General features: G+C 65.1%; 1 protein-coding gene across 5 annotated transcripts in view; it reads left to right on the top strand.

The window, feature by feature from the left end:
• The window catches only part of WSCD1 (WSC domain containing 1), a 32,720-nt gene extending 26,034 nt beyond the window's left edge, over nucleotides 1–6,686 (top strand). For all 5 annotated transcript variants that reach the window (XM_047833074.1, XM_047833071.1, XM_047833072.1 and 2 more), the window contains 4 exons: nucleotides 194–353; nucleotides 684–848; nucleotides 2,152–2,352; nucleotides 2,934–6,686. In XM_047833074.1, coding sequence (XP_047689030.1) covers nucleotides 194–353; nucleotides 684–848; nucleotides 2,152–2,352; nucleotides 2,934–3,286 — 879 coding nt within the window. In that variant the 3' untranslated portion in view covers nucleotides 3,287–6,686. The remainder of the gene's footprint in view (nucleotides 1–193; nucleotides 354–683; nucleotides 849–2,151; nucleotides 2,353–2,933) is intronic.
• Nucleotides 6,687–14,594: the final 7,908 nt, after the last annotated feature.

The raw sequence follows: 14,594 nt of genomic DNA, 5'->3' as shown, positions 1-14,594 counted from the left end.
CCAGCGCCCCCGCTGCGTCCTCTGCGGAGGCGGCCTTCCCAGAGGGGACAGGGGACTGCAGGAGAGGCCAGGAGCCGGTCGTGGGGTGGGACGGGGAGGATGGGCCTCGTCATCCCCGCCGATCCCGCGTGTGCCTCCCGGCACGAGCCGCCAAGGCCCCGCACCCACCCCGGATGCGTCTCTTCCCCGCCAGGAGTTCCCGCTGGCCGTCGTCCGGGGCCAGGAGTGCTACTGCGCTTACCCCACGCCTCAGTTCAGCCTTCGGGACGCCGTGGACAGCTCGCTGTGTGGCCGGGGGCCCGAGGCCCCAAGGCAGGCTGAGTACTGCGAGGTCTACCAGACGCCCGTGCAGGGTGAGTTCCTACCGCGAGGACCCTCCCCTCCTCCCCCCCCCCCCCAGGCTCTACCCCCGTTTGCGCCCTGTGGGTCTGGAGATGCCCCGGGGCCGCGTGCGGAGCCGCGGTGGGTGGGGGGGCATCTGGGCACAATCCCTGGCCTGGTGGCGGGTGGTCCCATCTTGGGGCCGTGGTGCGCAGAGGTCTCGTCATCACTGGGGCTGTCTCTGCGGCCGAGGCACAGGTGGCAACCCCCTCCCCGGGCCTCAGTTTCCCCGTCTGTGAAGTGGGAGTCTGGGGTCAGCAGTTCCTGGCGGGGCGGTCCGTGGTCAAGCTCTGGCCTTTCAGACACTCGCTGCACGGACCGGAGGTTCCTGCCCACCAAGTCCAAGGTGTTCGTGGCTCTGTCCAGCTTCCCGGGAGCCGGGAACACGTGGGTACGGCACCTCATCGAGCATGCCACGGGCTTCTACACCGGCAGCTACTACTTTGACGGGACGCTGTACAACAAGGGTGAGTGGGGGCCACAGGCAGGGGCCCCAAGCAGCGAGTGTAGACGGGAGCCAGGGAGGGGCTCCCCGGTCCGTGGTGCCGCGCTCGTGTGGCCAGAGTCTGAGTTGCACGAGATGCATTTCTGGGTCATCAGGCGCTAACGCCAGTTTCTCTGGGATTCTCACCTGGACTCTGGTTCCCTAACGCCCTGGGCTCGTTGGTGGGTCTGGTCTGGCGGGAGAAGCCAGGGGAGCTGGTCCCTGAACCAGGCCTCTGGTCCTCGGGTCCCAAGTGTCACCTGTACCTACGGCGGGGGTGGGGGTAGTGGCTGGATGATCCCGCCCCGGGGTCCTGCCCGCTCTGGCCGACCCCCGCGAGGCTGTAGCACCACCTGTGGTCCAGGGGGCCTAACCTGTCCGCACAGCTGGCGGTCTCCATCTGCGAACGGCCAAGGGGCCCGGGGGCTGGAATCGCTGCGTGCGATGGCCCCGGAGGCTTCCCTGTGAGGCTTACGGGGCCGGCTCAGGGTGGCCGCTGTGGGAAGGCACCACAGTCCCCAGGGTGTCAGGGACCAGATCTCGTGTTTACAGCCGTGGTCTGGCTTCGGGTTCCCTGGAGCTCCCCAGCCGTTCGCCAGAAGGAGCCAAAGTGAAGGCCCGTGGCATCTGGCCCATGGCAGGGGTGCGTTTGAAATGTGTTCAGTTCCAGCGGGCGAACCCACCTTCACAGGGGGCCCGTGCTTCCCGGCATCAGAGAGCCCCTGCCTGTTTGCTCCACGTACAAGGGCTCCCGCCTGCTGACCTGGGTCCCCAGGAGCCCAAGATAATCGTGGGTTCGTTTCAGGAGCACGTGTCCCGGGCTGGCCAACCGGGGCTCTGTCGGGGCACGGCCGGGAGTGCGGGTTCAGGGACACCTTCCTCGGAGTCCTTCAGTGACGTCCCTCCGCACCCCCGACCGGCCCCTTCCTCCATGTTCCCATGAGCCCCTGTGCTCGGCATGGCCCCAGGGCTGCTGTTTAGCCAGACCCAAGCTGAGCCCTTTTACCCCCAACGTAAAGTCCAGCACAGACGAGCACACGGTTGTCTTTGTCGGCACGTGTGTGACTGGCTCTGCGGCCATGCTGCTGTGTGATGGCAGGCAGGTCCACACCCTCTCTGAGCCTCTGTCTCTTCCCTGGCCAGCCTGCAGCCGTGACTGACTCAGGTCAGCCTCCCAGCCTCTGGTGTCTCGCGGAAGTGGGTTCAGCTCTTCTGCTGGGGGGGTGGGGGGGGGGGGGCGGTGGAATCCCCGACGCCTTGCTCAGGAGCCTCCCCCGCCCCCGCAGGGTTCAAGGGCGAGAAGGACCACTGGCGGAGCCGGCGCACCATCTGCGTGAAGACCCACGAGAGCGGCCGCAGGGAAATCGAGATGTTCGACTCGGCCATCCTGCTGATCCGGAACCCGTACAGGTCCCTGGTGGCCGAGTTCAACCGCAAATGTGCCGGCCACCTGGGCTACGCGGCCGACCGCAACTGGAAGAGCAAAGGTAGACGGGAGGGGTCGGTGGGCAGCCCACACGGGTTCGCTCCCCAGATCTGCCCCGGGGGCCCCGGGTCTGGCCCGTGGGCGATGGATGGAGGAGACACGGGTCAGGGCGGTGAGGACGGGGAACTGAGTGCTCGGAGGGGCCGCTGCATCCAGCAGGTCTGTGCTCCTGTCCCCGTGGTCTGCACCGTGGCCGCCAGCCGTCCCCGCCCCTTGCTGACCCCGCCCCCCCGGAGGCGGGAGGCTGAGCTCTGGTCCCTCCTTGGCTCAGTCCCCTCATCCTGGACACCGGGGCGGCCCTGTTCCGGCAACTGATCCTGTGGGGGTGATTCTCGACCTCTGCACGTGCCCCCCTCCGAAACAAGTCGGAACACGACGAAAAGCCCACCTGGTTTCTTGGCTCGCGGGCGGAGAAACCTCGCGGGGCGCGTCGCGCGGCTTTGCAGCGGGTCCTGCCGCCGGCGGCTGGCGGCTTGTGCTGGCGCCCCTCCCCCGCCCCCGCGGGACACGGCGGGTAGATGGCAGGGACCGGCTCCGCTGGGGCCCGCCCCGTGCCCGACGCCCGCCTTGTCCCCCGCGCAGAGTGGCCGGACTTCGTCAACAGCTACGCGGCCTGGTGGTCGTCGCACGTGCTGGACTGGCTGCGCTACGGCAAGCGGCTGCTGGTGGTGCACTACGAGGACCTGCGCCGCAGCCTGGTGCCCACGCTGCGGGACATGGTGGCCTTCCTCAACGTGTCCGTGAGCGAGGAGCGGCTGCTGTGCGTGGAGAACAACAAGGAGGGCAGCTTCTGGCGGCGCGGCCGGCGCCCCCACGACCCCGAGCCCTTCACCCCCGAGATGAGGACCCTCATCGACGGCTACATCCGGACGGTGGACCGGGCGCTGCGCGAGCACGGTGGGGCCGGGCTGCCGGGCGAGTATGTGCCCAGATGACGGCCCGGCGGCCTCGCTGCGGCCCCCAGCCCCGAGGTCGCCGGGCGGGCACCCGCCGCAGGACCCCCCGGCGCTCACACGCGCGTCCGCACACGCCGCCGCTCGCCTGCCCGCCCGCAGGTGCCCGGCCCCGCTGCGGGCTTGTGCCCGGACGCCAGGCCACGCGGGCATCGGCGCAGTGGGCACCCGGCGTGGGCGGGGGGCTCGTGGACGCCGCTGACTGCACGTGACTCCCGGTGACCGCGTGTGGGGAGACCGCCAGGCACCGCAGTCCGCAGCCCCGCCTCTCCCCTCCCTGCAGACTGGCCGGCAGCGTGGGACACAGCGGAGCGCCGCCCCCCCCCCCCCCCCCACGCCGTGCACACAGCCACCTCAGGACCTGCCGCCAGCTCGGTGCCCCCCCCCCCCCCCATCCAGCTTCGGTGCTTGGAGGGGCCCCTTCCCTGGCTTCTTCCTCCCACGTCCTGGGAAAGCTGGGATTCACGCCATCCCGGGTCGGGGTGAGGGGGAGGGGGTGAGTGGAGCCCAGACCCAAGGGATCCATGGGCCGGCAGGAGGGGGCTTGGGGTGGACGTGGAGAGACCAGGAGGGACTGCCTTGGGGGGCCACCTGGACTGGCTGCCCAACCCATCTCCAGGGCCCTGCTCCCAGTGGGGTCCTGCGCCGGGGGCACAAGGAAGGGGGCGGCCAGGTCCATCTGCACGGCCCTGGGGGGGGGGGGCGGGAAGGCCGTGGCTGCAGCTCCCGACTGTCCCCGAGGCCGAGCCCCCGTCCCTCGTTCTGGCACCGTCTCTGTGTGTGGGAGGCTGACGCCGCTGCCTGGTGGGGGCCCCCATTCCCGGCTCACAGCCTTGGGGGGGCAGGGGAGGGGTGGTCACAAATGGGAATGAGAAGGCCAGCAGCAGAGGAGCGTGTGACGTGCCGGCTCCGGGGTCACCGTGGGCCTGGGTCTCGGGAGCGCACAGCCTGAACTGGTCCTGAGCAATCTGTGGGAGTTAACCCAGCAGGCCAGAGGGAGAGGGTATCGAGGCGGAGAGAACAGCATGTACAGAGGCTCGGAAAACCCTGATGCGTCTGCAAAATAGGTGAATAGGGTGGGGGGGGGGGTTGTCTCCGAGTCTGTGCGGCAGGAGGACGGGAGTGGGCGGGTGAGGACAGAGGTGGGGACCCAGGACCGGACCGTCCTCACAGCCACTCAGTGCTCAGCCTGGGGGGGCAGCGCCACTGATGCCAACTTGGGTCTCCCTTCAATGGCACCTCGGGCTCCGGCACAAGGCCCTGGAGACCAGAGCTGGGGTCTGGACGCGGGGGTGGGCCCCGGGCTGGCTGCAGGGGCTCAGCTGCACGCCACCCCCTGTGAGGCGAATGATGGTGGACAGGCCCGCGCCCAGCGGCCCCTGCACCCCGCAGCAGCTTCTCCAGGCCTGGGGTGACCCCAGCCAGGCCCCTGGGTCTGACCCCCCACCAGCCAGAGGCAGGCTGCACTGCGGGAAAAGGGGATGTGAGATTTTAAGGACCAGGCGTCAGAATGCCCTGACCCTGCGTTCTCTGCCGGCCACGGGAAGCTGAGAGCCACCACGGCCGGGGGTGGGGGGACCCCGGCGGCCTGCCCTTCGCCTCCCTGCCCTTGGCTCGCCAAACCCACCCCCGCCCCTGCCTGTTCTGGACCCTCCCCACAGCCTCCCTCTGCTCTAAGCTGGGAACGCCTGGGTCTTCTTAAAGGCTCATTGGCTCGGCTGTGGCTCTGCGGTCCGGTCCGGGAAGGCCGCTGATGAGGCCGTTTCCCTGGGGTCGGAGGAGGGGGTGAGGCCCACCGAGAGTTCACAAGCCTGCCCTGGAAGGCGGCCCAGGGGCAAAACCAGAGACTCCGAGGGGACGGCGGCGCCCACTGAGGGAAGCCGACCGCCTCCTGCGGTGGGCTCCCCAGCTCCGGCCCTCACCCTTCCCGGCCACCCAGATGACCTCGGGGAGAAGACCCAGGAGCCAGGGAGGCCGGGAAGGGCAGAGGTATGGCTGGAGGGCCAACCTGAGCCTGGCCCTTGGGCTTCCCTCCCCCCTCCCCAGAGTCAGAATAGCCACAGTGCGGGCCGTGCCTCCCGGTAGACGGTTCATTCCCTGCCCCAGGTGCCCGAGACCTCCTCCCCTTCTAGGTCGACAGCCACCCACTCTGATGGCCTTGTAGCTCACAGGGCACCTTAGCCGGCCGTGCACATGAATACAATGGGGTCAGGGTCCACACACAGGGGCCCGACTGCCTGTTCTCAGCGGCCGGCACCACGGCCTACTCCGGGGGGAGAGCCTGGAAGCAGGGGAAGGGACCGGCTGTCCTCGGGGCACGTCCGTCGGGTCTCTGCGAGTGCAGCCTCCCAGAGCCCTCCGCTTCTACCCCAAGCGGCCAAGGAGTAAGAGCCGGTGTGAATCTGGGGGGAGACCTGAGGCAGGACCCCGACTGCCTCCAGGCCCCACCCTCAATGGCGAGGCTGCAAAGTCACACGAACCTGTGTGAAAACATAATTTCCACGGGTTCCTGTTCCCGTCGCAGATCAATTTGGGAAAGCCAAAACGTAGCGCAAAAAAAAAAAAAAAAGCAAAAGCTAAGACACATTTCTGATAATCGCAGTGATGTGTCAATGAGAGAGAACAGTCAGGCTCCCAGACCCCGGGGAAGGAAACTGCTTAATCACATGCGCGTCTTGTAGCGAAGTGTCTCACAGCTAAAATCAGATCCTGAGTGCACGAACGTTTGCGCACACGATGCATTTTCCCCTGAAAAGTAGCAGGAGCCACTCGGCTCCTGGGGCCCCCCGTGGGGAGAGGGCAGTGCTGGGGGTGGCCTTTGTGGCTGTGAGAGCTCTTGGGGCACAGGCTCGTTTTCTTCCGGTCGGAACGGTGGCCTCCAGCACAGTTCGCTGGCGTCCAGGGATCAACCGTCCTGGACGCTGGACACACACAGGTCGCCGCTCAGCACAGGGTGAGCTGGCGTATAAGATGCAGGGGTGTGGTGGGGGGGTGTCGGCTGTGCCATCTGCTTTGCCCGCAGCCCCCATCTCTGCCGGGGGGGGGGGGTTCAGGGTCCCCACCTCCGGGGTGGAACCCCCAGTCTGGACGAGGCCAGCGGCTCCTTCTGACTCTCTGGCTACGGGTTGGTTCACAGACACAGCTCGGCCAGAGCGACCCCGCCACGTGGCGAATGTCCAGCAGAGACCGTGCTGCTGGCGTGAGGGGTCGTGGGTGGCGCCCCATCCTTAGCCTGAAGTGGATCCCGCTGTGGGGACAGTTGGGGGCACAGAAAAACCAGGTCCTTGGTGACATCGCTAAGTACGTACGATCAAGCTTCGCCGGCGTTTGCGCTCCGTGTGGACGGTTTTGTTACGTGAGCCAATAAATCCCTTATTGTTTACGTCGGCTTGAGTCGGGCCTTTGTTACTTACGGCCGGCGGCGCTGGGTTCGCACCATCTCCGCCTCTGTGGCCGTGGGTGAAGACCCAGCCCCACACCCGCACGAGCTGGGGGCCGGGGGGAGCTGCTCAGGAGGGCCAGCCGCGGCTCCAGTCTCTAACCAGGACTGGCTGTTGTGACACACGGGGACACCGATCTGAGCGCCGTGGACGGGTGGCCCCGTTGCCTCCCTCCGCGGGGGAATAATGTGCGGTGGCGTCGAGAACACTCACCGTCTGGACTGGACGTGGGGTGGCCTGGCCGGGCGGGGAACTGCCCCTGGGAGCCGGTGGGTGCCACGCAGCTCTGGGGACGCTGGCCGGGGCACGTGGCTGCCGCCGGGGCGGGGGCTGAGGCCGCCGAGGAGCCCCCTCCTCTGACTCTGCCTTTCCCCCTCTACCGGACACGGCGGGTGGTACCCGCGGCCCTTCCGGCCGCCGGGCCCCAGGGGCGGTCGCGTCTCCTACGGGGTCACTGCGGGAGTGCGGGCCGGTTCCCAGAAACCGCTCCACGCCCCTCCCCCGCCTCGCGGCCTCCCCGCGACCCGGCGACGCGGCTGGAGCCCTGAGTGTGCACCTGCACCCGGCGCCTGGCAGCGAGCCCGCGAGACCCCCCCACCCCTACCCCGCTCGCTCGCGGAAACGCGCTCGGGCGGCGCCGGAGCTCAGCGCTGAGGGCCGCTCGGTCGAAGCACGGCGGGCGCTTGACCCGCCCAGGAGGAGCAGGGCAGGGGCCGTGACGTGCCCGGGGTCTTCACCCTCAGTCACCACACCCGGGCAGCAGACGGGTCCCGCTCGCACAGCCGCTGGCAGACGGGCCTCGGGCGTGTTCGCAGACGCGTGTGCGCGCAGGGGGCGCCGCGGCTGCCCTCGTGCCTGCCCTCCTGACCACAGGACGGGCCCCTGCTCACCCGGGCTCCGGCGTCAAGCCGCTCGATGACCTGCCCCCCACAGCCGGAGCCCCCGGCCCAGCTGACGCGCATCGGGAGGAAGCCGGGGGACCGCACATCAGAGGCCGCTTCCCTCCCTGCCCACCCCCTGCCGTCCAGACTGCGCCCCGGGATCGGCCCCACGTCGACACCACACCTCCCCAGAATCACCTGAGTCGGTTTTCCATGGCCGCGTGACAAATCACCACGAACCCCGCAGCTTCAGCCGGCCGGACAGGCACCGTCCCGCAGCCCCCCGGGGTCGGGCAGCTAGGTGAGGCTCCGCCGGGCCTCCGCTTCCGGGTCTCCGCTTCCGGGTCTGAGGGCGTCTCCACTTCCGGGGCTCAGCCGGGCCTCCACTTCCGGGCCTCAGTGGGCCGCACCCCTCGCAGGCGCTCGACTGGGGCCACGTCTGTGCCCAGCCTCACCCAAACTCTTGGCAAGGTCATAGGGCCGAGGCCCCGGGTCCCTCTGGCCCAAGCCCAGTCCTGACACGTGGGCCTCTCCTAGGAGGGGCGGGACCTGGCTCTTGGCTTCTCTGGGGCTGCCGGGAGGGGGACACGGGGTCCCACCTGTGTCACAGCATCACGGGAACGCCACCCGTGACCTATGCCGCATCCCGTGGTCCCCAGCCCATCACAGCCCTACCCTCACCCCGGGGGGCAGGGGTCCCACGAAGGCACGAATGCCTGGAGGCCGGGCCCCCAGGGACCCCCCTCTGGGTCTGTCTGCCCGGCACCAATGTAGGAAGAGTCCAGAACCCGGTGCCTTCATTGGCGGCTGAGTGTGGTGGGCGTTTGGGGGCGTCAGCGCCGGTCAGGGCTGTGTCCCCAGTCCACACTGGCCACCTGCGAGCTCCCGTTTGTAATCAGTCGTGCACAGCGCACAGTGGATCTTCCACTATCTGGGCTTCAGTGTTGCCCCCACCTCCCACGGCCCCCTCGTCCCTTCTCCAACGCTCACTCCCCGAGGCCGGGACTCCAGACCCAGCCCTTGGGGGCCGTCTCTCACGGACGTTCTGCACTTTGATCGTCAGAAACTGTCATTTGCTTTTCACTGCAAACACTTGCCCCCAACCTACCTGTTGATTTCCGTAATTACGTGAGGTTTTTTTTTTAATTCCTGGGGCTTCTAAGTGATTCTGATCCCGATCTGAGTGGCTCCGTGGATGGTGCCCCCTCACGTCTACTCGAGGATGTTAAATACACTCAGAGCTCTGTTAACTCTGTTTCCTCAGGTGTGAGCTTCTCCGTGTCCACCGTGCCATCTCTCTCATGAAAACTCTTGGTTTTCATGGATCAAATGCTGACGGCTGTGCGTTCGTTACAGGCGAGAAGGAGGTTCGCCATCAAGTCAACCGCCCTGGCGATCCCGGGTTTGGGAGCGCAGCCGATGACCCCGTGGATCACCCCAGGTCGCCTCCAGCTCCCCCCATCCCGCTGACTCCCAGTGGGACCCGCCTGCTTTCTGAGGCACGAACCCGGCTGTGTCCCGGGCTCTTACCGCCTCCTGTTTCTCTGTTTGCTGCCTCTCAGGGTGGGCTCCGTTCCTGCCCGCTGCTCGCCCTCCTTGTGCTCCAGCGCAAACACGTCACGGCATCCATTTGATTTGGGGACAGGAGGGCTCAGCACATGCTTGCTTCCCCAGCCACCTTGGGATCCAGATCCCTGGTGGTGAAAATCAGATCAGGTGACCTAGGAGCATCACACGCAAGCACTGTGTGACCCTGGCCGACTGTCTTCTCTCTGAATCTCAAGTTCCTCGTAAAAAAAAAAAAAAAAAAAACTTGGGGCGCCCGTGGGGCTCCGTCAGTTGAGCATCCGACTTCGGCTCAGGTCATGATCTCGTGGGTCATGAGTTCGAGCCCCGCGTCAGGCTCTGCGCTGACGGCTCGGAGCCTGGAGCTGCTTCGGGTTCTGTGTCTCCTCCTCTCCCTGTCCCCCTTCCCTGCTCACACTCTGTCTCTGTCTCAAAAATAAATAAAGATTAAAAATATTTTTTAAAAAACCCAAACCCTGAAAAGTTTGGAAGAAGAACTATCTAAGACCTCATCCAGCTTGGGCGTTCTAAAATCCTGATGTCATCTGCACAGCCTGGCCAACAAGGACCACCCGTGCCCGTGCTCAGGATGCTGGCCTCAACAGTGACACCATCATGGCCAGACCTTCGCTGGAGAGGCTGGTCTCTGCCAGGTCTTCCCAAAAATGGATAGTGCCCGCGAAAAGCATCAAATACCCTCAGGATGATTTTTGTGTATTCCTCCCATTCTTCATGTTTTAAATTCGATAATCACCATTTTCAGTTCACTAGAAAAGCTAGATTTACATGTTCGCATCACTGGCTTTTAAGCCAGCGAGGATGGGGACAGTCCTGTATTCCGTATTTACTTTTCTGGCCTCAGCTCCTGGCACGGGCCTCGTATGCAGGGGGCGGGGCGAACATCAGGGGAAGGAAGCAGGGTGGCGGGACGGTCCCGGACCATCTGGCTTCAAAAAGTTTTCCAGGAAAACAACCACTTCCCGGAAAACGCTGCCTCGCGCTCCCGTCTGTGAGCTGGGGGCCGTGGCTGAAGCGGCAGGGTTTTTGTCCAGGGCCCTGCCGGTGGGTGTTCGGGAAGACGGCCTAACGGCCTCCCTCCACTTTTGCCCCCGGTTCAGCCGCTTGGCACCTCAAGCTGAGCGTCAAACCCACAGCGACACCTGCCCGAAATGGAAACCTCCTTTCTGTCACGGGCCCCGAGGTGTGAGACGGAGACACCCCTCCTCCCGAGGGCAGCAGAGGAGGGCAAGCACGTTTGGCTGCACGTAGCAAGGAGAGGGCGCACAGCCCCCCGGGCTCTCTCTCACACACACACACACACACACACACACACACACACACGCGCCGGCCCAGGCCGGGGGCATCGGGCACCTCCTCCCAGCCCCACTGCCCAGGGGAGGGGGGGAGGGGGGACGTGCAGGGGGTCTGCCCCCCAGGAGGCTGGAGCCCCCACCCCAGTGGCACCGCAGAGTCTGAACCCGCGAGTGACCCGTCACCGTGCCACAGGTCGCTCCAGAACAGCCACGTTAAACCACGGCTCGGAGCAAACGCTCACAGACTCGGAGTCTCTGTGGGTCGGGAGTCCAGGCACAGCTGACCAGGGCCCTGCAGCCCGCGGACCCGCAGAGCCCTGAGGGGGCTGACTGCCAAGCCCCTCGCCCGCCGTGGACAGGATGAGGCTCCTCTCGGGTGGTAGGACAGAGGACTCCCCCCCCCGCAAGGCCCTCACCCACGTGGCTCACTCGCTCCGTCGGAGAGAGGAGGGGGGAGGGCACAGGGTGTGAGCGATGTGGACGCCAGCCTTGTGACCCAGCCCTGCGGGTCCCATCGCTTTGCTGCATTTGCTAGAAGCACCCAGAGGAGGGGCCACAAGGGGCACGCGGGCCGGAAGGCAGTCCCTTCGGGAAACAAGCTCCGTCGGAAGCCCCCGCACACCCCGACCAAGCGTCGTGGCCCCGCCTCTGCACGCCCGCTTCCCGCAGCCTCCGCCCTCCAACTGCAGACGCAGACGACCGTCCAGGTCCCCACATTCAGCCTGGAAGGGGACCCGCGAGGGCGGAAAACGGCGGCCAGTCTTCAGGCTCACCCACAGAACAGCTCAACGTAACCCACTGTCCCCGCCGCCCACACTCCCCTCTTCCAAGGCCACGTGAACCTCCATCACATAATGAAGGGTTTGGCTCTCCGTGAGAGACCTTAAACGTCACCTTTCCGCCAGCCAGTGCGCCCCTGAATGACACAGAGTCTAATGAGATGTTCAAACGGAAAACACTGAGCGACTCCTCGCTTTTGTCCTGACGCTCACTCAGCCGCGCTGGCCCGACTACCGCCCCCCACCCCCCCGCTGAAGACGGTGTCGACCTGACCTGGGCAGTGCAGCTTGATCCCTGGGAAACCACCCACGTTGTGTCCCTCGCCTTATTAGCACTTATTTACCATGACAGACTTCCAGAAGGATGGAAGGATGATACGGTTACGTGTCAAGTCTTGTCTCAAATGGCCCAGCAGCCGAGGGCAGGGGGACCATCCACGACCCACAGAGTCGGATGGAGGAGGCGTCCGGGTCAGGCTCCGTCCCCTGCCCCTCAGGGCACCGACGAGGCTCGTCCCAGCCACGGAGGCCGGGCCCTCAGGACTCTGCCAGGACCACGCTCTGTCTCTCTGTCTCCGTCCTTGTCCGCAGGCTGAGCTGTTACACCGTTCAGGGCCCGGATGCTGCGCAGGGAGCAGGCAAACCCTCAGACCTGCTGATCGTGCTGGACAGCGGAGTCCGTGAGCAGACTGCCTGGTGCAGAGCACAGAGGGGCCACAGGTGGAAGTGCTGTGTTCTGTAAACAGCCACCTTCTGCTGGGAGTCCCTCTGTTCCCGCAGGAACGCCTGTCTGAACCCACAGATCACTGAGCCGTCCTGCCTCGAGTCACCAGACCTCGGACACGGGAACGAGGAAGCTCGGACGAGTGGACAGGCCACCAGGCCCGGGATCTGGGGGCTCGGGCTCTGGTGTCTGTGCTCTGACACCCACTCAGACCCCATGACCTTGTCCCCTGACCTGACCCGGGGCAGTCGGGCTCTCTCTTTCCAGCACCGGGACTTGGGCCCCAAAGACCCCAGCCCGTCTGCTCGTGCATGAGGGGAAGGCACGCGGTCGTGGGTCTCTCCCTGCGGGGAAGCAGGAACAGCACCCTGTGCAGAGACGAGAGCCCAGAAGGAAATGCCCCGGGGAGGACCGGCCGACGTTACGATGACAACAGAAACCCGAGACGAAAGTTGCGCCCCCTCATCCCATCAAAGCCTGCACTCGTCCCTGGGGCGCCCAGGCGCCTTTTCGCACGCCGACCTTCTCCCCGTGTGGGCGGACGCAGCGCACGGCCGTTTACTTTCCTTCCTAGGTAGCGTGCTATCGCGAATATCTTCTCGGTCTGCGTTACCTTTTTAACCCCTTGTTGTCCCCCACTCTTCTCCTTTTCCCGTGTTCCCGTCCAGCCCCCACTGTGCTTCCGGGGGGGACAGCGGAGGGCCACCCCACCCACCCCGTTCCGTGCGCCCATATACACGCACAATGGCGTCCAGACCTGCATCGCTGTGCCCGTGGAACGTTACCCGCAGTCCGCGGACCGAGGTAGGGGAATTCTGAAGGCCGTCGTGGGTTTTTGCAGCGGCGTGACCGCACGGGGCCCAGGCTCTTCCGTCTTTGTAGCCTCCACCAGGCGATGTGCTCGAGGAACGCGGCATGACATCATCCCGCAAGGACGTCCGACTCGAGGTGCATACGCCCCATTGGCAGGAGGAACAGACATCCGGCATGTTGGCCCATCCCTTTAAAATGTCTATCTTCTGTGGGGCGCCTGGGTGGCTCGGTCGGTTGAACGTCCGACTTCGGCTCAGGTCATGATCTCGCGGTCCGTGGGTTCGAGCCCTGCGTCGGGCTCCGTGCTGACAGCTCAGAACCTGGAGCCTGTTTCGGATTCTGTGTCTCCCTCTCTCTCTGCCCCTCCCCTGTTCATGCTCTGTCTCTCTCTGTCTCAACAATAAATAAACGTTAAAAAAAAAAAAAATTAAAAAAAAATGTCTATCTTCCGTTTGTCTATAAGACATTCGGTTGCACAAATGCACACGCACACCGTGGACGTGCGAGCTGGCACTGACGGAGAGGCCAGAAGCCCTCGGAGACCAGCAGTCTACAGGAGGGGGGGTTCTTCCTTCCCAGCCGCCTTGGGCAGGTGTGCACGCGGCTTCTAGCGGGGCCGCCACCCTCTACGTGACAGCCCGCGTTGCTGTGCACGGACGTCTCCTACTTTCAGGACGGAGGGACAGACCCCCCAAAGGTGCATGCTGGCTCAGAGGCCGGGTGGCCTTCTCATCGTGATGGGTGTTGGGTGGCCTCACCCTCAAAGAGTCCGTAGCGGTTCATATCCCCACCAGAACGTGCCAAAGGCCTGTTTCCCCGAGTCCTCGTGGTTTGCTGACCCGGCAGGTGGGGGTGCCAGGTGGCTCTGATCCGACGGGCACCTTCGAGGGTGAGTGAGGGCGTCCGGCAAGGTGACGGCCGAGCTCTTTCTTGCTCAAGTGTCCATGACTCTCTAGTGTCTCTTCTCAGAGCTCACCTGCTACAGGTGTGTCTTTCCCGGCCCCAGCCAGCCGCTCGGGAAGCCCAGGGACGCGCGCAGAGGTGGCAAAACCGGCGAACCAAGGGCCAGGAGGAAGGAAGGAAGGAAGGAGGAAGGAGGAGGAAGGAAGCTGAACGCCGTCCAGAAGATGGTCTTGCCGACCCAGCTCAACCGTACGAGACCACGTAGGCCAAATCCCAGAACAAACAACAAAGAGCAGTGCGCGATATTTGCAAGACGAGCACATTCGTAGTAAATATTTTAAGATCAGTGGCTGCACAAAATGCATTTCCTGGGAGTTTCACTACAACGGCTTTGTCTTAAAGGTGCCATTTCAATAAATATTCATGGGGAAACCCGTTGATGTGTTTTACCACTTGGAGCGAAAACTTCAAAGGTCCTAGAAGAAAAGATGCAGGATGTGTGTTTTACCCTCTTGGGAGAGAGCGTGGAGAAAACCGCATGATGCGCTTCGGTTTTCCGTGATGACAACCCCTCCAGGGCCAGGCGCCCTGTCCCGCCCACCAGCCCTGGGCAGAGCCTGCTGGCAGGAAGGGGTGCGGGAGGCAGGGGGGAGGGAGGCAGGGGTGTGGGAGACAGGGGTGCAGCACAAAGAGGTCCGGGCTGCAGCGGTGAGGGTGGCAGGGTTGCAAGTGGCAGGAGTGGTAGGCAGGGGTGCGGGAGGCAGAGGTGCTGGGGTAGGGGTGCGGCTGGGCGGACTAGCCTGTGCTCAGTGTCTCAGAGGCCCCGCCCACACCTGCCTGCTAAGAGCACCTGCTCTAACCCCGCAGGGTG

The sequence above is a fragment of the Prionailurus viverrinus genome, chromosome E1 (assembly GCF_022837055.1).
Source record: "Prionailurus viverrinus isolate Anna chromosome E1, UM_Priviv_1.0, whole genome shotgun sequence".
NCBI lineage: Eukaryota > Metazoa > Chordata > Mammalia > Carnivora > Felidae > Prionailurus > Prionailurus viverrinus.
The sequence above is the reverse complement of the archived record's forward strand: the minus strand, read 5'-3'. Positions and strand labels throughout refer to the sequence as shown.